A 23,967-nucleotide genomic window follows, 5' to 3' on the forward strand; every position below is an offset into this window, starting at 1 on the left:
AAGGGCAAAGGTTTCCAACTGAGGTTCATTTTCAGTTGGCTTATTCCTCATTTTTGAGTCTAGGACCCTGATTACCAATGTGTTTCATTTAAAATATATTGCACCCAATACTTCAGTTGCACTATTCAGGTCAAGGAAACACTATTATATTTATTCCTAGAAGTTCTGAAATGTTGAAACAAACTTCTCAGGCTTACGCACTTTTGTAGAGGGGGAAGCACACCATTTGAAGAGGCAGCCGTACGTCTTGTGGAGAGAATTCAAGGAATCGACGGCCAACGCTTATTAAAAAAGGTGTCTGAGGGTTTCTTTGTGGTAATGCCGTGTATGAAATAAAGGGAAAATGTTGAAAGTGATCATAGAACCACTGTGCTACAAATGTGGCAACACATTTTTTTATTTATTTAGAGTAAGATGTGTTAACATCCAGCATGACAAAATTTGTACAAAGTTCACAATTTAAAAATGAAGTATCACAGCAACTTGTGATTCCACACATTTATAGCAAAATTAAAATGTCAACAAATCCATGCCGTGTAGTACAAAAATAAATCAAACTTCAGTTCCACAGAGAGCACAATAAATAGTTTATACAAAATTCTGTCTTAATAAATGATTACTTAAATTAACTTAGAAATGAATATGAACAATAAGTTATAATAAATAAACTCTGATGACTCACAATAATTTCATATGAAAGGTCAGCATTCTAATATGTGACACTTTTGTGATCCCTATATAATAGTCACAGATAACTTTTGATTTGATATTATGTACCAACATTAGATGAGCAGCAGATTTGTGCTTAAAATCCCTTTCCATTGTACATAGGTGATAACAATAAGAATCCAAAACTGATACTATCTATTACTCTACGGAAAGCATTACTATATTGGCAAAGAAGCTGCAGACACAATGCAGTGGAAAAATGCATATGCCATTATGAACAATGAAAGCCCTAAAAGGAGGCTAGGGCAAAAGTACAATATATATGGCAGAAGGTGAACAACAAGCACCTTGCTTCAGCTCTCAAAAAGGCAATTCTGAGCATGGCAGCTACAACTAATAGCACAACAAAAAAAGGGCACTGTACAGATAAGATACCGCAGAGCCCCAAAGTAATTACATAATCTTTTCCCAGCTAGTTATTAAAGTCCTCGTGGAAAACTGTAAGCTTTTGTACAGTGAATAGTATAAAGTGCCGCTGGGATATACATATATTTATACATATATATATATACCGAGGTTGAGTATTGTATCAGAATATTTGTTGTGAGATCCCTGTAGTCTCCCTTAGCAATATTACTGGATTGGCCGTAATGGCTTCCACTATAATTTGTTCAGGTTTAGTGTCACAAGGCTAATGACACAAGAAATTGCACACCTCCGTATGGATATATAGGGCAAGGTAAGTGCAAATAGTCAACTGGCACATTGTGGGGACAATGACCCTGTAAGTCCTGTTCTGCTAAAAATATTTTATTTTTTACAAAACCCATCTTTTTCATAACAAAATTTTAAAGTACTTCTGTACTTTCTGCATAACATCAAGACATGGAAGGAAAAGATATGCTATCAAATTTAAATAAATTCAACATCTGTAAAACACAACACATCACCAAATTTACTACTTAAAAAAGAAAAATGTAGTAATAAAAAGTGGTCTTATGCATACATATAGTGCAGTCATTTTGAAGAAAACAATCAAATCTTGAAGGTACAAATAAGTTTTATCTTAAAATGATCCAGTTTAAAGCAAAAAAAGTGCTGAAGTATATTTAGTTACATTAAAAATTTGATTGCATTCATTTTTGCAATAGGTAAGAGTAGAACAAATACAAAGCATGTGTGAATGCTGCAGTAATGATTGTTCTCCAACAAAAAGCAGAACATAAATGCTAAAATGTTAAAAATGGGATCAAATGCTTGGCAAAGCAAGAGAAAAAATCTTTACTGAGCTGCATTCCTACTACAGGCAGCAACGAATGCAGTTCAGTAACTAATAGACACAGATCATTTGTGTTTATCCCAAAATTAAAGATGTGAAAAGGCAATATTAATTTTAAAATATTGTCCTCCATCTTGAATTGAAAACACAGAATTTCTGAAAGATGAACTACATTGCTATAACAGATAGTTCAGAGGGGCACTAGCAGTCCAGTAGAGATAAGAGAATGTTGGCTCCAAAGTTTATTTGAAAACAAAAGCTGAAATCTTCTCGTTGTCCACCTCTGATATAGTTCTTTTCATAATGGAAGTTCCCATATTCATACCATGTAATGCTTAGAAGTTAATTAAAAAGTGCTGTTTAAGCTGCTTTGAATCTTCTGTCAAGTTTCCATGGCTTGATGTTGTCTTACAATAAATTACCCATTTTGTATCTTACATCTAATCCATGCCATTTTCTTGGAATTCAAAAAACCTCATTTTATTGCCCCCACCACACACCATCCTCCAAAAACAAAAGTCACATAATATTTTCAAGCATTGTTCAAAAATAAAGCATTTTTGCAACCAATTCTTGCTATGAAACAATATGCACACAAAATGTATTTCTTAAATCCCATAAAATCCTCCAACATGAGGCAAAATGATAGTGTTTAAAAAGTGGCTGCAGACCGCAACATTGTCATTCAAAGCTGTTTTTTTTTTTTGTCCATTTCAGTTCAAAATACTAAAACATTTAATCACTAAAGCATTAAAAAGAATTTACACTCTATTTATTTTGATCAGCTTACCTCTTCAGAAATATATATACCCCAAAAATGTGCATACATTAGCAGCTATAAACATTACATGGCATATCACACTATGTCAGCTTATATGAAAACGTACAAAATGTGAATGTATTCAAAAAACTATTCTGCAGTTACTATCTTTAAAGCAAGACATAAAATCATTATGAAGTCTTGTAAGCATAACACTGTTTCAAACAGAAATAAATATATAACACTTTCTGGTAAATTACAGCAGCAAAAAACAAGAGGCATCCTTTTTTTAAGCAAGACTTTCACCACTATAGCAGCTGTTCAGACCTGAATTCCTCTCACAGCCTGCTTTATATTTTCCAGTAGGGCTTTATTTTCTGGACTCTGATAACGATCTTGATTTGTATACATGTCCGTCAAAGTGGTCACGTAAGCATCAAAATTTTGTTCATTGATTGGTTCCTACGAGATATTAAATAGTAGTTCATATACAACTTTTATTTTCTTAATCGTATATTCATTTAAGCATAACATATTATCAAGGCATATCGCCACCATTTTTTATAATATTTAAAATGCCTATTTAGTTCTTACTTAATTTTACAGGATACACTGGAACAGGCCCTCCATGTCTTTGTTAGCAGTTAAATGTATCTTTATGGTTTCAGTGTTGTTACCACAAATATCCAACCGGTTGATGAAACATAAACATAAAAAAAGACATCTATTGTATGAAGTGAACTGAAGATCGCCAAATTCCTTAACTTGTGCTCTCAATCACTTACCATATGTGGCAGCTGGATATTAGCTAGACTATGAATTAAAGACTGGCTTAAATTGGCCAATTCATGAAGAAGAGACTCGTTTTGCTGTTCAATTACTTTGTTCTCCTCTTCTATCGTCTTCAGGTTGCTCTCCATTGTGGTAATCTAAAATGGACAAATTTGTGTACAATGTAATATAAGGCAAGCTGTTAGAAAGCATGCGCTCTTTGAAGGGAGAGATAACAGAAATACCGGGGAAAGGAGAAAAAGGTCTATTCATGCACGCTTAAAAAGGTTTTGCTTGAGTCTGCAATTCTTATCATCGTTACGGGTTTCTTATTCCTACTGCACGTTGTATGACTTTAACAGCTTGTCTTTTTAATACTGGTAATAATGAATGAACTCGGATTTGATTCCACTGCTTTAGAGCTTTTCTTCTTGAGTTGAAAGGCATTAAGAAGGACCTTAGTTCTGCAAGTTCACCCATGTGGTTGAACACTCCTAGGAGCCTACCAGAGGGACATTCTGCAGTAAGTCAGGCATTTCTTATATTTTCTCTTATATATATATAGTTAGTTAGTTAAGCATGCACAGCTCCTTGGTGCCAGTGTTTAGCTCTTTGTAAGTATAATTTGATTCTATGCAAATTCACAAGGCTGCTTTTGAAAGCTGAAAAATTGCATGTTATTGTGATGTATGTACAAATTCGGACAGTTTTCAAATACATACAATGACTTGCAAAACTGAAGGAACAGAAGAAAACTTGGAGATTGCCAGGAGAGTGGGACTCGGGCATGACTACGTGTACAGGTGAAGACAACTGAGAGTATGCTCTGCCTGTGTCCTCAGGTGATGGGACACAAGTTAGCTCTGACCTTGCACGGTGGCCTGCTTGAGCTAAAAAGCATTGCTGAGAGGCAGCTTACCCAGGCTCGTGCAGAGCACTGCGCTAACGAAGCTATAAGGATTTCAGATGAGCACTGGCTCATGTCCAGCTCGTCGAGAGCACACGCAGAGCTCACTCGTATCTGTCTACATTTTCCTCTGTAGACCTGTCCTTACTTTCCACGTTGGATGACAACCGTTAACATCTATTACAAAGTGTACAGTGGGCTTTTGTGTGTGTGTAGGTTAAAATACGCATTGACGAGAGGGCAAGAAAAAATGCCAGAGAAGTGGAAAAAATGCCAAAGAACACAAGGTTTTGAATTCTCAAAATGAGCTTTATCCCTTTCTACATTGGCAAGGACAGTGAACTGTGGGAAGACTCCATACAATTTAAATGCTGATGGGAAGGTTGGAGATTTGTGAGGTAGTAGCAGGCAGAAGGGGAAAACGTTCTTAAGTGAATATTAACTTGATCATGGGTGAGCAAATTTTAGGCAATTGTTGGCACAACCAGATAGGTAGATGTCTCAAGTTTTATTTGGGACCTAAAGTTTCAATTTGCTTAATGAAATACAGCCCATTAATTGATAGAAGTAACTTTGACAAGTGATGTGGCTACATAAAACTACCTTTAAGTACCTCTTACTTTGACTACAGGTGTTTAAATAGCAGTTAATCCAAGCTGTCAGTATTGCAGGGGCTTGGTTTTGTCACAATTAATTGATTCTGAGCTATTTCCGCAACACATTCCCCAGGCAAAGTACTTTCTTCAGCTTTGAAACTGGAAGCACACCCTCTGCTCTTGTTTTGGTTTCAGCTTGTTTATATCGGGGAGCAACGCCGTATGCAAATGCAAAGCATCTTTCAGAGGTGTTTGTTAGAGCCAGTCATGCTCCAATATTTACCTTAAAAACTTTTTTATATTGCAGACCACAGTGAAGAGCCTGATGTCAGTGAAGGCCAGTTCAGTATGGCACACTGCTGCTGCCTCGCACTAACTTTAGTAGGAGCTGCCACTTTATAGATTTTCTAGCTAGCTGAGCACTGCTACTTGAATGGATCTTTTTTCTTTTTTCACGTGAGCTGCTGGCTTTCTGCAAATACAGTGGCAGCTGATCAGCGTGTCTCACAATTTCATTTACTACTCATCTGTAAGTATCCTAACTGGCATACATAATTACTGTATTCACTTACTTAAAGGCTGAAATTTCCCTCCCCATATTTTACCCTGAAACTAATGAGTGTTCACTTTTATATATTCTGAAAACAGGATAACCTGTTGCTTGTATGAGATGCGCAGTTATCTGCAGATTTTTCTTTCCCCCTCTCACCTTTATGTGTTTCTGCCCCTCTCATAATTTTGGACTTACAAGTTCAATTTGAACAAATCTACTAGAAGACCTTAGACTAAAAACACTTTCTTCAAAGTCTTAAGCAAAAAGGCAGCTGAGTAAAGGAGAGTCTTATGAATGCTCCAACTAAGAAAAAGGCCACAGCATGACTTTTCACTTTATTAAATATAAAAGATTCTACATGGAAGGGAAGTTCCTGTTGTAGGAAAAAATTTCACTGGCACTTACAATCATATGGGATGCAAATGCGTATCGAACAAGACTGTTGCTACTTCTGGTGTTCACAGAACTTCCACTATTTTCCCATTGCGTACTCCCCCCCTGTGAAGTCTTATTGAAATCTAAGTTGCACAATTATTTTCTAAAGGTTTATCAGCAAACATCTTGTTATGTTCAATATAATTTTACTGTTGCAAATAAAGGGGACTGTTGACTTTGATCCTCTTAATAGATTGAGAATGACTACGATGTAACTCTACGTGTTGGAAATGTAAAGTGCTTGTCTTCAGGAGGGTGTATGAATTCAAAACAGGCCACTGAATTTTTGTGACGTTCGACTCAGCTGGGATTTTCTGCTAGGGATTGGTAGCTAGTTGGTAAGAACAGGTAAGTGTTAGACTAGACTGCTTAGAGACTGTGGAATCTCTCGTGTAGGAAGTAAAGAACAGGTTAGACAAGCATCTGTCAGGATTGGCTTAAGAAGAGCTGGGACGTAGGAAGGGAAGAAGACTGGTGGACAAAATACTGTTTCAAAGTCTCTTGTAGCTCTGTTTTCTAGAATCCCATTAATAATTTTAATGACAGTACGTGTCATTGGCAGTCATTCCACCCTTTTTGTAAATCTGCTGCACCAAGGCGTGAAAAGCATCCTTTCAGCTTCATGGCAAAATCATCACCTGAGGTTTTTTTACCAAGACTATGCAGTGGTCCCAGGTAGCGCCTAATCTGATTTCTGAGAATATGCAGTAGCACTAGTCTGAGAAATGAAAGCTGGAACTGAGACCACTGACGTACGGCTCCTGTACTCTTTTCAGAGCAAAACGTGATGTGAAATTCCTAGCTAAATCTTTGAAACTCAATACATGTTTTATGTCTGTGATAGTGTTATCATGGCTTTCTTTCTTTTATTCATCTGGCCAAAAATTAAATTAAAAATGCAGAAAATTATTGACAACTATGGTATTTACCTAATGTACACATAACAGCCAAACTGCTTGACGTTTTTTAAGATCTCAGCTAAATCAGTCTGTATGTGAATAGCACCTACAGCGTTCTATTAAGCAAAAGAAAACCCTGCTGGAGAGCAGCTCAGCTGAAAGAGACCTGGGAGTCCTGGTGGACAACAGGATGACCATGAGTCAGCAATGTGCCCTTGTGGCCAAGAAGGCCAATGGCATCCTGGGGTGCATCAAGAAGAGTGTGGCCAGCAGGTCGAGGGAGGTCATCCTCCCCCTCTACTCTGCCTTGGTGAGGCCGCACCTGGAGTACTGTGTCCAGTTCTGGGCTCCCCGGTTCAAGAAGGACAGGGAACTGCTGGAGAGGGTGCAGCAAAGGGCTACCAAGATGATTAGGGGACTGGAACACCTCTCTTACGAGGAAGGGCTGAGGGATTTGGGTCTCTTCAGTCTGGAAAAGAGACGGCTGAGGGGGGCCCTTATCAACACTTATAAATACGTAAAGGGTGGGTGTCAGGAGGATGGGGCCAGGCTCTTTTCAGTGGTGCCCGGTGACAGGACAAGAGGTAATGGGCACAAACTTGAGCATAGGAAGTTCCACCTAACATGAGGAGGAACTTCTTTCCTTTGAGGGTGGCAGAGCACTGGCACAGGCTGCCCAGAGAGGTGGTGGAGTCTCTGTCTCTGGAGACATTCAGAACCCACCTGGATGCGTTCCTGTGCAACCTGCTCTAGGTGACCCTGCTCTGGCAGGGGGGTTGGACTAGATGATCTCCAGAGGTCCTTTCCAATCCTATGATTCTACGATTCTATGATTCTACAAAGCAGATTGGAAGCTGCCAGATTCATAACTTAGGACCAAATTCCTCCTACATAAATGCACATAATTTTCCTGCCATTGATTACTCTTCTTGCTTTACAGTCTTGCAGATTTTGTCCTCATTACCCTACAGTTATATTGGGTCACATCAGAAAACTGTAAAACAGAAGTCAAATCCTGTCAAGGTTGAATAATGACATCAGAACCCTGAATACAGGCATAATATAGAAGTGAGGTTTCAATATAGAAGTGAGGTTTCAATATCAATTTGGCTAAGGTTTAGCAGTCAAAGAAAAACCAAGTTGAAGAGGCAGATCCTGCCTTCTATTTATGAGCATACAAGAGGAGGAGGAGGACAATGGACACAGTGCTCTTCTCCACAAGCAGCAGACAAAGAAGTTTTAACGAGTGGTTTACTCTGTTTCCATCAAGATCAATTGGTTGATTATGACCATGGGACTAAAGGCTGATAAATGGTGGGAACTGTGGTAAATCTCACTGTTGGTGTCTGTGCTCAAATCACGTGAAGAAAAAAGCACCAGAAGCTAGGTTGGACACCGGAAAATTCCAGGGAAAGAATTAAATTAATTTCCTTCCTTTGCTTTTTCCAGCCAGCTTTAGGACTGCTGAATAATGATGTTTTAAATGATAGTCTAATGTCAGGTTTTCCTTTTCTTTCCCCAACAGATTTATGTGGAATCTAAAAAGAATTAAGCTGGATCTATGGAACCACTCCTGCTGCCAAGAGCTGCACTTAGTGTACTGCATGAAGAAGAGAAGTGTAGTGTAACAGGCATTCACTTACCTATCTACGTTTTCTCTGTAAGGCAGACCTGGCAAAAGCCATGTTGCTTATCTGGACTCCTTCACCTTGTAACTTATGTTAACGACCATGATGTCACACAATATTTTAACTGCTGTTAGAAAGGCATAGCCTTATCAAGGGGAAATACAAAGCTGACCATGACAGGTCATGCTTTTGCCATTATTTTAAAGAATATATTTTGCTAAGCCTTTTTTTTTTTTTCATGCTGGTAACTGATGTGGAAGTTGCATAATGGATATTGTTTTCTGATTTTATAAATGGTAAATCACAGATAGAAATCTTAATACATAAGAAACATAAAAGGGAACAATGTATTTCCTATAGTTCTTTTAATCAGTCATGTAGAAAAAAGCAGCTGAATTTAGGGCTTCATAAAACTGTTACCTGAGTTCTGAGTTTAATCATATCGGCTTCCATCTGGGAGTTGGATTCATTTAGTTCTTTGATTTCTTCATCTAACTGTTTAATTTCTTCATCATTTTCTATACCTGTGTGATATAAAAATAAAAGGGAAGTTAAAATAATTAAGCTTTAAATCAGACTTCAGTGAATTAATTATTTCCATATTTGAAAATAAATTATTTCAAGTAAAATTATTAAAGTAAAAAAGAAAAAGGAAGCGCATTCTTCAAACTTTTCTTTTGAAGTTAAAATAATGTATTTCCCACTAGTTTTCTTTTAAAAATTGCAGTAATTTTCCAGCAAGAGTGTTGAAAATGCCTAGAGGATCAATAAGACACACCTTTTTCTTGATATGTACAGATTTAACTTTGAATTATAAGAAATGCACCTGCAGCAACAAATTCTGCTCCACTGTCATATGTAACTTATTTGAAGGACTGTGTCTCCTTATAGATCTTTTGAAGGAAAAGAAAATATCTTAACATGCTAATCTCTTCATCGTACAGTGTTGTCAAAATCATTTGTAACTAAGTCAGAAGATTTTTTTTCCCAAAACAATGAATTTTTTTTCTTGTTGTACTGGGCTATATTGTGATTCTGCTGTTGCTTTTAATAATTTCATGGTTCAGAAGGGTGTTGTTAAATAACGATATATAGAACAATTTGCAAAATGGAAGTGAATTCTGAGTTTTTATTGGCATAAACATTTAGAGAACAGAATTTTAAATGTATCTGCATTTTTAAGGATTCAGACAGGAATAAACTGTAAAGATTTTACTTACTTATCCTTTTAATTACTATAACAAAGCATTAAATAGTCCTGGAAAGAGATAGACCTGTTTTCTTGCAAGCCAAAGTCTGAACTCCTAAAGGTCAAGAAAATGGTGTTCCCTCTCTCTTGCTCTTACTCTGGTGTGAATCCTGCATGCCTTTCCCCATGGTGTCTCACTGTAACAGGAAGGATGCCACGTGTCCCCCTAAGTACCCAAAATATCCATATACCACTCCTTAAGGCATTATCCCTGGGGATGGCAGATTGAGTTTTTCAGGTCGTAGAGAAAATTACATCCAGATCTTCTCCTTCCTGGTTATTCGCTATTGAACAAAGACAGCCAACACTTTCTCCAGCTGTGCTGGCCATGTGGCTTGAAATGCCTCCTGCACTGCGTTGAAATGCTTTGTGGCTCTCAAACACAGCCAACATCAACAGTTGAGAAGGCGTGCACTGTCACAGACTAAGTGACTACACAAAGTTTTCCAAGAAAACTCAGGACACAGGCACCTCCCAGACAAGCCTTTTGTGCATTACTTATTTCAACTGAAGTACCTACATTTTGCTTCTATTGCATTTCAACTATCAGGGTCCTATCCTGACTTTCATCCAAGGTACTTCCACCATCTTCACCGCAACTCAAGCTTCCCAGGAAGGGTTGCAGATTATTGGAGATGAAATGGCACAAGGCCATCTACATCTGCCAGAGGCTACAGAGCCACAGCTCCAAATGAATTCAAGGGAGCTCATGAGGACTTGACACTCTGGAAATCAAACCTTTTTCTCTTCCAAATCCTGCAACAATATAAGACCAACTGTCCACCTTTGATGAATGAGACACGAACCAGAAAATTATAACGGTATATTCTACTTTGAAATATTTTACTGTTTTAGATTTATGTAGACATAACTCATACCAGTCTGACCGCTCCACTGCTGGCTCAGATTTCCACAGCATAAAACCCAGTTTTGCTTCTACTGACAGTGAATTCACTATTTATACAAAGAAGATTTACCCATGTAGGGAAAAAAGCCAACACAGTAACGATAACTTTAGTTTACAAAGAAGTAATATTTAAAAATGTAACAATTAAAAATTTACCATTACTGGCTCGCTGCTTTATTGTTAGCATTTGTTCTCCAGACAGCTTTGCTTTCTTCATTGCTGACGTAGCTCTGGGGCATCCTGATAAACTGTGAATAGTAAGGAGCCTGTTAATTTTGATAGGTTATTGAAAATAAATCTGTAATCCAAACCTGTAATAAAAACAGTATCAAAGTTCATCTTCACTGCCTAGCACTGAAAGAGTGTGTTAGTCTGAAAAAAAAAGAACTTACCAGTAGCGATTTCATGCTTTTATTCTTTCTTCCAAATTCTTTTTGTACAGACAGCTAATATGAAACTCAGATATATCTTGTGTAACTATAAGCCTGGGAACAGCAGTCTGATGCAATGCTCTTATTAAAAGGTTTTATTTTAAACGCAGTTACTGTGTAAATAATCCCCTTTGAATTTACATGTCCCTGCTCTGGACTTCCTCCCTTTTTAATTCGTATATTCAAACACGGAACTGAATGCTGAGAAGGGGACATGAGCTACCTCTCACAGCCTAATGACTAAGTCTTACAAACTATGCTTTTCTTCGTGAATATCACTTACCGAGCTGGCTAAATTGCCCTTTGCTAAATTGTTTCTTAAAAAGGCGGTAACTATGTGTTGGCTTTTTGTTGAAGCCCAAGAAGAGTAATTCCCATAAAAATGCCCTTGCCTTGATGAGGGATATATATCTCTTATAACGTATATTTGTTACAATTACAGCCGTAGACTCAGTTACCTCTTGTCTCCCATATTGCCAAAATATTAAGCTTTTTAATTACATTGTACAAAACAGTTTGATAACAAATGCAGTCTTAGCAGGCTTTGTTGTAAAAATAAAAATAATGATCAGAGAGTGCTCACTATTTTATAAATAATTGTATACACCAAATGATCCCCCTTTTCAAAATCACATCTTTAATGTTGCAACATCCCAGGCAAGAGAAAATACATATTCAATCTAATTTAACCATGGATAACTATAGTCTTATTCTGAGCAAGCTTTAGCAGTGAAGGCAATTTGGAAACTTGCTAAACAGTTCCTTATTGCTTCAACATTAAAGGTTTCACAGCCATTGAAACTGAGTAATGTCACGTACTTCTCACTGCATACAGTCACATTTGTATTTCCTCTTCAGATCCAAAGGAAGACTTTTTTTTTTTACAATTTTTAATCGTGCAAATCAAATTCAAAGCTAATACTCAAATAATCTCTCTCTAATATGGAACAAGTTTCTGAGGAATATGTATCTTTGATTAATAGCATCTATTTAAGTAAAGACCCAACTTCCTACTAAATAAAGTCCTCTAATTTAAATATAACGTTTAATTATTGAAAACAGTTCTCTGAAAAGCCTGGGCTGCTATTATGAAGTGCAGTCATCCAAAAAAGGAAACTTCTCGCAGAAAAATGTCTAAAAAAAATTTCCTTTTCTCAGCAAAAGAATCAGTGTTCAATATTTTACACAGCTCTGTTAGTGAGAAGATATATAATAAAACGATACTAGTAGCATCAAGAAATAGCATGAGCTAGTAGCTTTCCACTGTAGCCTAGGTGTTAGGATGCCAGATTATTTTTCCAAGCTCTGCTATGGACTCACTGTATGACCGTAAACAACTGTCCTCTTGGAATTGTCAAAGGGAGCCTTGAGGAAGATTAAGGAGGAGAGGATTAGGCATTTTGGGAAAAAAATTGTTGCCACAGGAGAATGAATGAAAGATAACGGTATATGCAACAGTTCTGCATCATTTAACTGGCTTCATTTTTGTATCTTTTTGGTTGATTTAATGAGCTTCCTCATATTTTGTCCTCACTCTTTTTCAGGAGTTAGCATCACTGAGCATTATAACAACTATGTTAGTTTACTCTCATCTTGGTCTGCAGACATTTCCTCTCTAAAAGGCTTGACTGATGACAACCTAGGGAACTCCTCAACATAAAATTATCCCTCAAACAGCCCATAAGTATGGCATTCAAACCCTAAACAGACCAACAAGAAACCTGGATGCTACAACTGTGCACCTGAAAGTGCAGAAGAATAATGACACCAAAAAAAAGTATGTTCACAAGTACTGGAAATCTACTGCGAGACTCAGTGTGCCTACATCCAAACTTTGGTGCCAAAGTCCCAATCTTATTCCCAGGCCATGGTTATGTACACTTAGTTTTCAGGACTGCCTAAATCTGTAGATATCTTCTCAGCTTATCCGAAAGGTTATCTCTCTACTAGTATATTCAGGGTGCTCCACATCGTGCTTTTGCCCTGAGGCCCCAGGTACAATGTCCCATATTTGCACTACTCTATACTACTACTACATGCTTGCCTACTCTACAAAATAGGGTGGCCACATTCTAACTGCCTAATAGCAACAGTCTCCAGCCCATGCTATCTCCGTTGGAAAGATATCTATTGCAAAGGTAAGCACTTATTTATCACTTATACCTCTGCTGCAGTTCAGGCATACTGGGACCAGATGTCCTCTGCCTAAACTGGAAACAGAAAGATCTGGGTCCTGCGCTCTATTCTTGCTGCAGGAACTGTTGGAGAGTTGTTCTGCATGAATTATCTATCTTCTTCTGGAGGCACCCAAATGAGTCATGAGTTAGCGAGAAGAAAAGCAAAGGGCTGCCTATTTTTGGGCCTACTAGTGAGGATGCAGAAGGCTTCGTATCCTGTAGCCAGATTCATTTTGTTCTTACCCGCTGGTGATCTAATACAATACACACAGACAGAAGAGGGCTTCAACCAAAATGGCTTTCTTTCTGTGTAGCTGCACACCTGAATCACAAGCTTCCTCTTTTTGCTTTCCTGATCCTTACACTCGTGGCTTTAACATATGCATCATGTACCACTATGACTACCTCTAGCTTGTTACGTGTCTGTCCTTAGAAGAGGCAATGAATGAACTTTTCCTGTAGCTTTATGCAATTTAAGAGAGCATTCCAAACTCCCAGCGGGACCAAATTCAACACAGGGGAAGACCGTGCCATCAAGTTCCTCTGCAGGTCTTTACCGGCAAATCTGTCCCTCCATTAAACGTATATTGCATTGTAAGTGGATTAGCTCACTTTCCTGAGCCAGGCACTCCCAGTTTCAATGAACCAGATACTAAGTTAGTAACCTAAATGAGAAGATGGAGTTCTACTGCAGTTTATTTAACTTGGCTAAATTCTTCAGAAATGAGTAAGACAAAGATAGCAATATGCGCCCTCTTTGCCCAGCTCTGTTCTTAAGTTACCTAAAAATACTTTTAAATAATTAAAAAAGTAAATCAGGACTTTTAGGATAAACTTCTGCAAGGCAATTCTACCTTTTCCCTTCAATTTTCTTGGCTATGTTTACTTCTCCTGAAGGTAACTGCTCTTTCTCCAAGTTGAGAACAAGCAAAACATGGCAGGATATATGGTAAAGTAAGATGAAAAACAGAGCTAAGTCAGCATCAGACAAGAAGTGGGCTGTTGTACAAAGGCTGAACCTCACGGAGGTGTGAAGTTAACCAAAAAGCTTGAATTGAGATCCCAGGGAGACTGGGAGATTTCGAGATTTCTAGCGGGGGGTGGTGGTGGCGGTGGTAAAAAGAGACAGAAGACAAAAAAGAGTAAGTATGATTTTATTTGTCTCAAATATCTTGAGATTTTATTTGCCTTCCTGTGACTGGCAAACAAAAGAGTAGGACTGAAAGCCCTTTCAGTGCTGTAAGAGTTAAGCAAAATATGCTTTAAACATCTCAAAAATCAAAAAGACCAAGAAAAACGTGCTAGCTAGTTTTGTTAATGATAATACTTATCCTCACATCAAGTTTAAAGCTTTTACAGTTGATGCTTTTCATAGGTTTTCTGTTACAAGTCGAATTGGTGTGTAATCCTGCTTTGATTTACTTTTTATATTTTAACAAACTTTACAGCGACTTTTACATGGAATTCTGCAGCTTATTCATTCCAGCAAAGGATGAGTGAAATTAATCACAGTTATCTCACTTGCTACTGCCATTATTCTCACACACATGAGAAATCATGCAAAACAAAATATAAACACAGTTGAGTATTCTTTCCGTAATAAACAAGGAATAAGGCTTTCTAACAACACTGCTGGGCTGTACCGCTGTAATAAATACAGTACAAAAGTACTGAGCCATCATTTATCTCTGTCAGATTGTGGAAGCGACAGGGCTTGAAGCTACAGCGTTTTGCTGGGGCTGTGAGAAGCACCAATGCCCAGCTCCTGGCCCCTTCTGAGCTCCTGATTCAGCAGGAGCTGTGAGCTGCTGCTGCCACAAAGACAAGGTACCAACAACCAGCTGAGCATCACCACCTTGTCTCGCTGAGATGCAATGTGTCTTTGCTCTTGCTGAATTTCTACTGTTGGGATGAATCTCTAACTTGAGAAAGAAAAGTATGGTCTGGCACATCATCCCTGAAAGTCAACCTCTGCCATAATTTACTAAATACTATGAAAAATGAATTGAACTGTGAGATTAAAGTGATCTAGGGTAAGATCCTGCAAACCTCCTGTAAGGCTTGTGCTAAAATTTGAGAAGGTCTCAATTTTTGCTGGTCGGCCAGAGACTTCTGATATCATAACACATTATTTATATTGGAAACGTGCTTTTGTTGGGCATGGATGCTAAATGGAGAGATGCATCGCTGGGACCTACCATGCAGCTTTGCTGTGCAGGGCATGGCACTGCCTACACAACAGACATTTCTGTACACTTTACCCCATAAGACTGACAGGTAGAAGGGGTGACTGGGTTTTATGCCATGCAAGTTCAAGCTGCGTTAATCAATCAATCAGGCTTGTTTTTACAGGAAAACTTCATAAACGGAGGCATGCGGAGCTAAAGTGCTAGTAGCTGTATAAACGCTACAAAATAAGGTCCATCCACATGTACAGCTACATTTTACCCTAACTGCCCTGAAGAGTAGTGACTAACGGTGTCCTGGTTTGAGTCATCTAGAAGGCATGCAGAAAGACTATATGCACAAATTAGGATAAAGAGTATATGGTGATTGCATCTGTCAGGGTTGAACACAACATGAAGAATGAATTTTCTTCCTTGCTTAGGACTGTGGTTACATTACTGCAACCTACGCCTTGCCATATAATCAGTGGATTTAGAAAATACAGTGAAATTGATCCCAAAATAAAGGGAAAATTAATGGGGGAAAAAGTTTGAAAGGCATATCTAGCTAGTGGTTAGTGCATATTTACCAAGAAATTTAGTTTAAAAACAAATAAATGTGGGCCAAAATCCTGAACCGCTTCAAGAATGTAATTGCACTGTCTTCAGGGATGCAAACAAGAGAGGCCCTCGGAGTGGGGGATCATTGATCAAGTGAAGCAATTGTCTGGGTGACTGATTTTAGTTATCTGGGTTCCAGCTGTGCTCTGTTAAATACATTTTTTGCCTCAGCAGACAGATGCAGCAGACAGATCCTCTTGAAGTTGAAGGAATTGTACTTGGCTTGTCAAGTGAAGAAAACATTTTCCAAACAGAGAATCAGGGATGTGGGAAAGGAGGAGACAAAGGTCAAATAAAATGCAACTTTTATACCTGGTGCGTGAAGTGCTGAACTTTACAAAGAAAGAAAGAACAAGATGCAAAGAAACCGGAGCCTCAACCTGGAGTACCCCAAAAGCATCCCGAGGGCTAACTTTATAAACACTGTGAGATATTTATAGATTCATTACCACAGTGATTTTCAAAAAGTTAACAAAATGAAACACTTTTCCTATTTATTAAAGATAATAGTTGTCCGCTGACTAGAGAAATGTCACATTCAAGGGACCTCTTTCAACTAGAGATAGATCCAAAACAAGCCCTAGATGTGAAATCCCTTTGAAATTCAGGGAAATACAGATCACAGTGAAAATTACTGTTTTGTTTTGTTAATGGATGAAACCTTACTTTTATAACTAAGCTCCTGAACTATTTGGTAATGTTTGAAGTTCAAGTTAAGAGATCAAACTCAGTGATCAAAGTGGCCCTTTCCTTGGTTTAATATTAAATCCATGAACCACTCATTTTTTCTATCTTGAAGGGTATCAGCTTTAGCGATTTCCTTATTCCCATGAGTAAATTCTGCTACACACCTTAAAGGATGAAATACTCTATGCACAACTCCAGCAGAGATAAAAGGAACCCTCCCTAGCCCAGCACTCATTTTTATTTACATTTAAGGGTGATTGGCTTTTCCCCAGCTTCTCACTGAGCTGTGAAGTAAAGGCAGCCCAGGAGAAAGGTTTTGCGAACAAGCTAGTTTTGTTTGCATGGAGATTGCAGCAACTCACAGGAATCTCTCCTCCTCCCCACTGGCCACACAACCCCAACTGCCTTTGTGTGGTATTGGAAAAAAATGACTGTTCAGCTCAATTTCAGAATTCTTCACTCGAAAAGAATAATTCTGATCAATGTGGCCCTTTTTAGGTCTTGTTCCCTGGCTGAAGTATATATATATTTTTTTCAGACAATCAATCAGGAGGGAAATCTGAAAAGACTAAAAGCTTGATGTAACGTGGAAAGTGGCAGCTCCTAATCCAAGTTGCTTTCCAAAGCTGCTAAGGAAAGTAGCTGAGATTTTATTCTGTTTAAATAAATCTTTGCATTGGTTCCAGAACTAAGAAAAATTAAAACACTACCCAAAGGGCCATAAAAGAAATATAATCATTACAACTAAAACAAAATGTAACCTTTTCAAAATTATTTTAATGATATCTGATCATTGTTCCAGAAAGACTTTCATGAAAGAATTAATTCCTTATTTTAGAGAGGGAGGGTTGAAGTAGCATTAAAATTTGGTCAGCCAAGCACCAAATGGACAATATAGAGTGAATGGCCATGAAACCCAGAAGACGACAGGGTAACAGGGTATTTATTTTTTATTTGGGGATTTAAAAGGTAAAATAGTGTTATAGCTTAATTATATCTATCCCTCATAAAAAAAGAATAAAACAAGCATCAGGTAAGAAAAATAAAAATACAAATTACGCAGGACTGTAAACATGGCCAAGCTGAGAGAAAAGGCTCTGAGAGCAGACTCAACTGGAAAGGAATCCCCCTGGGGCATAAATATACACCAGAAAAAGGATTAATGAATCTTGAAATGCTGGAACTGTAAGAGCACTGCCAAAGTTGCCCTTCAGCTGGGCACAGTAGTCCTGTGGCAAATTTACATCATATTTTGTTAATTAAAGTTCCTTAGTCAGCAAAGAGCCTCTGTGGGTGGCCTTCTCACATGTGCTAATGAGCTTGGACCTGTATCATCCCTGAGCAGGGAAGAAGGTTTGGCTCTTGCCCAATGATGCAACAACTGTTCAAAAATCTCATTTGTTCTTTGGTGAGGGAGGCAGCACTGCAGCACATTACACGATTTACAGGTGGCCCCAGCACTAAGGTATGGGGAAGGAGTGTGCACTTAATGGGCCACCAGTGAGTGTCCCAGGAGCTGGGGGCTGGCTACTGCAAAGTTTATTAGCCTTTTATTAGTGGACTCACTGGTCATTTGAATAGGGCATGTATTGTGAAGGAGAAGACAGGCTGAGATTTCCCTGTATATAAACAGGTAAGGTGTCTCTCTAGCTACATACCTCTGCTTAGCGCTCTTAGGTAGCTCAAAATTCCAAGTGATGTATTTAGTGACCAAGCCCAGCTCACTTAGGCACTTAAAACGAAGCATAGTTTCTCTAGGCACTTGTATAGACAGCACAGAGAAAAAGGTACTTCAAGAGGAAAATTTGTCCCTCCTGAAATTTAAAAAGCCATCCAGTCACCTCTGCTTTTTTTATGGGCTATGTCTGGAATGAGGATAAACAGGCTTATAACCAGAGAGCTTCTGCTAAGTGCCTGAAATCAAGGAGGTGTCACATCGCAAGCACCTGTACAAATTACCATCTGCTGTCATTTGTCAGGTCTGCTCAGCAAAATGATTTTTCTTGTTTATATTGTGCAGTCTGCTTTTTCTAATATGAATTTCATATTATTTTCTCCTTGACTTTCCCAAGGTAAGTAAACCTCTTAAGTCCTTTTAGATTAGCTCTCCGTTAGGAGCCTTCCAGTTTAATAGACTGTACATCTGATTAAAATGCTATTCCATTCCTCTTCCAGCCCATAATGAAAAGAGCTAGCAGAACCACCCACAACCAAAGGGCCTAACCCTTTCAACAACCTGGCTCTGCACTTAGTCATTTCTGACTTTTGCCAAATTTTAACTGATCTGACTGAAATCTTCCATAGTAGGTGTCTGGCCAGGCTCAGGTTTTTTTCCAAACATCATAGGAAAAACTATTCTATTTTTTAGAATATATTTGTATAGCGTTGTTTTGTCTATATACCTTGTTTTGTCCATACTGAGGGGGGAAAAAATGCCCCAATAATTCAGTGAATATCTCTAACTGTCCGTGAATTGGAGTAAGACTTGATATTTCACAGGGTATTGCTCTGAGTTTAGAGTCGCATTCTGCTGTCCTCATGAAAACAAATGCAGATTTGGCGGAGCTATAAGCCTGTGACAGACTGTCACTTGGACATGCTCAGGAGATGTGAGTTAGTGTTTGGCTGCCGGACCCTCCATGTACTTTGTGTGTTTGACAACAGGGAGGGCCTCCTCTGCCATCAGCCCGGTCCAGGGCTGCAGGGCCCGCAGCAGAAGGCTGCTTGCTGGAAGCCACACCAGTGAGACCACCTGTCCTGTTCCGCCTGCGCTCAGAAGACGCTACTTGAGGGCCAGGTACCACAAATGCTGAGGACTGAAGTGCAGAAGTACGAAGAAAGACGGATCAGGACCATGGGGACAGAGAGGGGAAGAGGGGCAGCACAGATGCAGCAGGAGAGGAGGGGGATGGGAAGAGGACGGTATTGAAAAGCGATGTAGAAAGACCCTTTTCCCTCCAGCAACACAAAATTCCCAAGTAAAAAAATCCTTTGTATTGCAGGATCCACCTCACGGATTTTAATGTAATATTTTTCTTCTTTATGTATATTGCCATGTTTCTCTCCTTGCCTTGGAAATGTCAGCACATTTGCCTGTCTGTCATCTCTCAGTAACGTCACCACGACAACGCTTATCATTGTCGGTTGGAATTACTGTTAAATGCAGTGAGTTTGGCTAGTTCTTCTATGCTCTTAATATTGCACGACTTCCTCCTGCTGAATTGCTTGTAGGAAAAAAATAAGATGTGGGAAAGAGCAAAATAACTCAATGGCGGGGGGGATGATGGGCAGATTAAAAACAAACCAACACCCTAAACAACTTTAAAAAACCTACCAGGGAAAAAGTGAAACAATGAGAATTAAGAGTGAATTATTTTTTTATATAATTTTTACTCAAATCTGTCACTCTGTCAACTTACTGTAGCAACACATAAAACAACGGTCAAGAGTTGATTTGACAAGAGACCTGGCTAGAAATACATGCCCTCAAATAATTTAATGAATTGCATGTTAAAAGCTTCTTAAAAATCTGCAGTTTGACAGTATTTATGTTTCATAAATAGATAAATGGAAGAAGAAAAAATTCCTCTCTGTACAGTTTTTACCATTTTCAAAGTTATCTATCTTTAACATAGCATAGGAACACCTTTCAAAAGTGTTTTTTAAATTTTTTTTCCCTACAGATATAATTGCTGGACACAAATTCCTCACAAACATGGTATTTCAGAAGTTTAGAGCATCCTGAGAGTTCATCTGTCAGTTTGGATTCTTTGTGTTTTCAAGGATGCTCACAACTGGCGTAACTGTGAGCTGCTGAGTCTGCTCAAAACCAAGAGAGAAACATACCAGAGATGGAAAAGCAGACAAATACCCCTTGAGAACTCCAAGGGCATTGCCAGGGAATGCAGAGATGCAGTTAGAAAACCAAAAGCTCAGCTCGAATTGAAACTGGCCAGAGACGTCAAAAACTACAAGAAAGGGTTCTTCAGGTATGTAAACAACAAGCAGAAACAGACGGAAAATATTGGCTTGCTGGTAAAGGGGAGAGGTGAATTGCCACCAACAATGCTGAAACGGCAGAGGTTCTCAATACTTTCTTCACCAGCACTTTTCTTTACCAGCACCACTGGGCCCCAGGACTTGGGAACAAAAATACAGGTTGATGCAAACACAGACCCACCGCCAGTGAAGGAAGAGTTGGTATGCAAACTATTACAGGAGCTTGACCCCTACAAACAGATGAGCCCTGACACTATCCACCCAAGGGTGTTAAAAGAACTGTCTGACGTCATGGTGAGGCCACTCTCCATAATATTTGAGAAGTCATGGAAATCGGGGAATGCCCCAGAAGACTGGAAGAAGGCTAATGTCACCCTCATCTACAAGAAGGGCTTAAAGGAGGATCCAGGAAACGATAGGCCCATCAGTTTTACTTCGGCCAGAAGTTAACTCAGAACGTTATGGAACGAATCCTCCCAGAGGCCATCACAAGTCAAATGAAGCATGTGATAGGGCAAAGCCAGCACAGATTCACCAAGGGCAGATCGTGATTGCCTTCTACGACGAAGCAACCTGCTTGGTTGATGTGGGGCGAACGGTGGACATTTTCTACCTGGCTTTCTCCAAGGCTTTCAATATTGTTCCCCACAGCCTCCTCCTAGAAAAACTGGTGTGTTATGGTCTAGACAAGCGGTCTGCGTGGTGGGTGGGGAACTGGCTGACAGCCTGCACCCAGAGGGTGGTGGTCAATAGCTCCTTTTCAAACTGGCAACTGTTACAAGTGGGGTCCCCCACGATCGGTACCGGGCCCAACGCTGTTTAATATCTTCATAAGGGATCTGGATGATGGGATCAAGTCTATCCAAATGAAGTTTGCTAATGACACCAAACTGAGTGGGGAAGCAGACGCTTCAGAAGGGAGAGACACCCTGCAGGAAGACCTGGAAAGGCTGGAAGAGTGGGATAACAAGAGCCTTATGATGTTCAACAAGGACAAGTGTAAGGCCTTGCAGCTGGGAAAAGATAATCCAGGAGCGCAGCACAGACTGGGATCTGCCTGGCTGTCGAGAAGCTCTGCGGAAAGGGACCTGGAGGTCCTGGTGGACAAGCTCAATATGAGCGAACAGTGTGCTGTGGCAAAGCAAGCCAACAAGCTGCTGGGTTGCATCAACAAGGGCATCACCAGCAGAGATAAAGAAGGCATCACCCCACTCTACTCTGTGCTTTTCAGGCCCCACCTGGAATACTGTCTTCAGTTGTGGTCCCCACTATACAAAAAAGATGTGGACAGGCTGGAGAGGGTCCAGAGAAGGGCCACCAAGATGATCAAAGGACTGGGAGGCCTGCCATATGAGGAAAGGCTGAGAGAACTGGGATTGTTCAGCCTTGAGAAAAGAAGCCTTAGGGGAGACTTTATCACCATGTTCAGGTATTTAAAGGGTGGCTACAAAGAAGATGGAGACTCACTTTTTACAAGGAGTCACATGGAAAAGACAAGGGGTAATGGGTACAAGTTACTCCTGGGGAGATTCCTATTGGACACAAGAGGGAAATTTTTCCCAGTGAGAACAATCAGTCATTGGAATAATGTCGCCAGGGAAGTGGTGGATTCCCCATCACTGGACACTTTTAAGATTCAGCTGGACAGGGTGCTGGGTCATTTTATCTAGACTGCTTTTACCAAGAAAGGTTAGACCAGATGATCCTTGAAGTCCCTTCCAGCCTGGTATGCTATGATTCTATGAATTTTTTTTTTGTTGTTTTTACACAAGGTATTTTATCATGACATATCTCATTTTTGCACTGTGGTTCACAGCACCGAACCACAGTATTAGTATGCACCTTCTGATATCTGTAATTTGCATTAGTCCATAGTGAACATTGCATCATATATATCTCTATCTATCTATCTATCTATCTATCTATCTATCTATCTATCTATCTATCTACGCGGAATCTCAGATCTGATATAACTTTACATCATATTTTCAGTTGTTTTCAGTTGTTTAATAAAGCTTCTAAGTTCTCCTCTCTGCACTTATTTGCAAATATGAGAAAACGTCTTTTTAAATTCTGGTTTTATTTCAAATAAGTTTCCTATCTGCCGAAAAAGCTGACACCAGCTAGGAACTGACTACCTCCACCTAAATTCGGGGCACTTTCATTTCTCCATGAACTGAAAGGAGCAGGTGGCATTTAGTATCTCAGACAACTTATCGTACTGTAAGTCCTGCTGTCTCATTTGTGGGCCTTGTACAACACTGCATTAACACAAAGTCTATTTCAGGTCCAAGACTCTTCAGGACTGATTTTGCTCGAACAACAGAGGTTGCAAGCATAAGTACAAAACATAAAAATCAGAATAACCTGAGGCCTTCTCATGCTCTTTGTAACCATATAGCTCATTTCTAAAAGACTAATTCGCTGAACTAATCCTAAGTATTTATATGTCTTTAAGTGCCGAAGCTGAGAAATGCTGATGCTAAGAGCGGGTGTGACTTCAGGCAAACAAAGACTGAAAGCTCTACAATAATTTAGGAGCAAATTTACAGCCACCAGCAGATGTTTGCAGCTGCAGAGCATCTGGATTATGGAGCTACTGGCCCTTTGGCACTCTGCGTGTGAACACCCGCCCCAGATAAACCCTGGGTGAGATGCCACTCTATGGACACAGGCTCAGGCTGCAGCCCTGAGCAGCAGGAGGTTTGACTATAGGTGACACTTGCAAACCTTCCCTTCAGGAGCTTCCTTTCAGTTTTTTTCAGACAATATCTATTTCTAGCATCCATCTTCCCTCATATTTCCCATCTCACGAATGCTTTGAGTGTTTGGGAGCTCAGAGGTTCTCCGAGGACCTGTGTGAGTGTTGGTATCTCCCTGCTTCTAACAAGCAGCTGCAGAGGGCAGCTCCTGTCTTGAGTTTTTATCTTTTCATCTTTTTCTAATCTGCCTGGTCTCAGGCTTAGCAACGCAGTTGTGCAGCTCAGAGCTGTGACTAATCTAGAATTTTTGGTGGAAACAACACTAGCAGTGCTCCTTCACCTCAGGACATGCACGTGAGGCAATGGCTGAACTGAGTGAACTGCTATTATCTTTCTGCAGGCATTCTGACAGCCTTCCCATTAACTAAGTCTTCTTATACATAAAGTGGATATCCCATAACTGACATGTAAACATTTCCAATAACCATCTCACAATTTCTATGTACATTTCTTCAGAAGGGAAAAGGCATTG

The 23,967-nt window shown here is 39.4% G+C and overlaps 1 protein-coding gene across 30 annotated transcripts in view; it reads right to left on the reverse strand.

Moving 5' to 3' along the window:
* Window positions 1-381: 381 nt before the first annotated feature.
* MYT1L (myelin transcription factor 1 like) overlaps window positions 382-23,967 on the reverse strand; it is a 317,723-nt gene continuing 294,137 nt past the window's right edge. For 18 of the 30 annotated variants that reach the window (XM_074581756.1, XM_074581731.1, XM_074581732.1 and 15 more), the window contains 4 exons: window positions 10,810-10,901; window positions 8,912-9,021; window positions 3,494-3,637; window positions 2,655-3,170 (listed from right to left, as the gene is read on the reverse strand). In XM_074581756.1, coding sequence (XP_074437857.1) covers window positions 3,030-3,170; window positions 3,494-3,637; window positions 8,912-9,021; window positions 10,810-10,901 — 487 coding nt within the window. In that variant the 3' untranslated portion in view covers window positions 2,655-3,029. Of the gene's footprint in view, window positions 3,171-3,493; window positions 3,638-8,911; window positions 9,022-10,809; window positions 10,902-23,967 lie in introns of all 30 variants that reach the window. The other 12 variants (XM_074581746.1, XM_074581742.1, XM_074581758.1 and 9 more) reach the window with 2 other exon arrangements.

The sequence above is a fragment of the Larus michahellis genome, chromosome 3 (genome assembly GCF_964199755.1).
Source record: "Larus michahellis chromosome 3, bLarMic1.1, whole genome shotgun sequence".
In the NCBI taxonomy this organism is placed as follows: Eukaryota; Metazoa; Chordata; class Aves; order Charadriiformes; family Laridae; genus Larus; species Larus michahellis.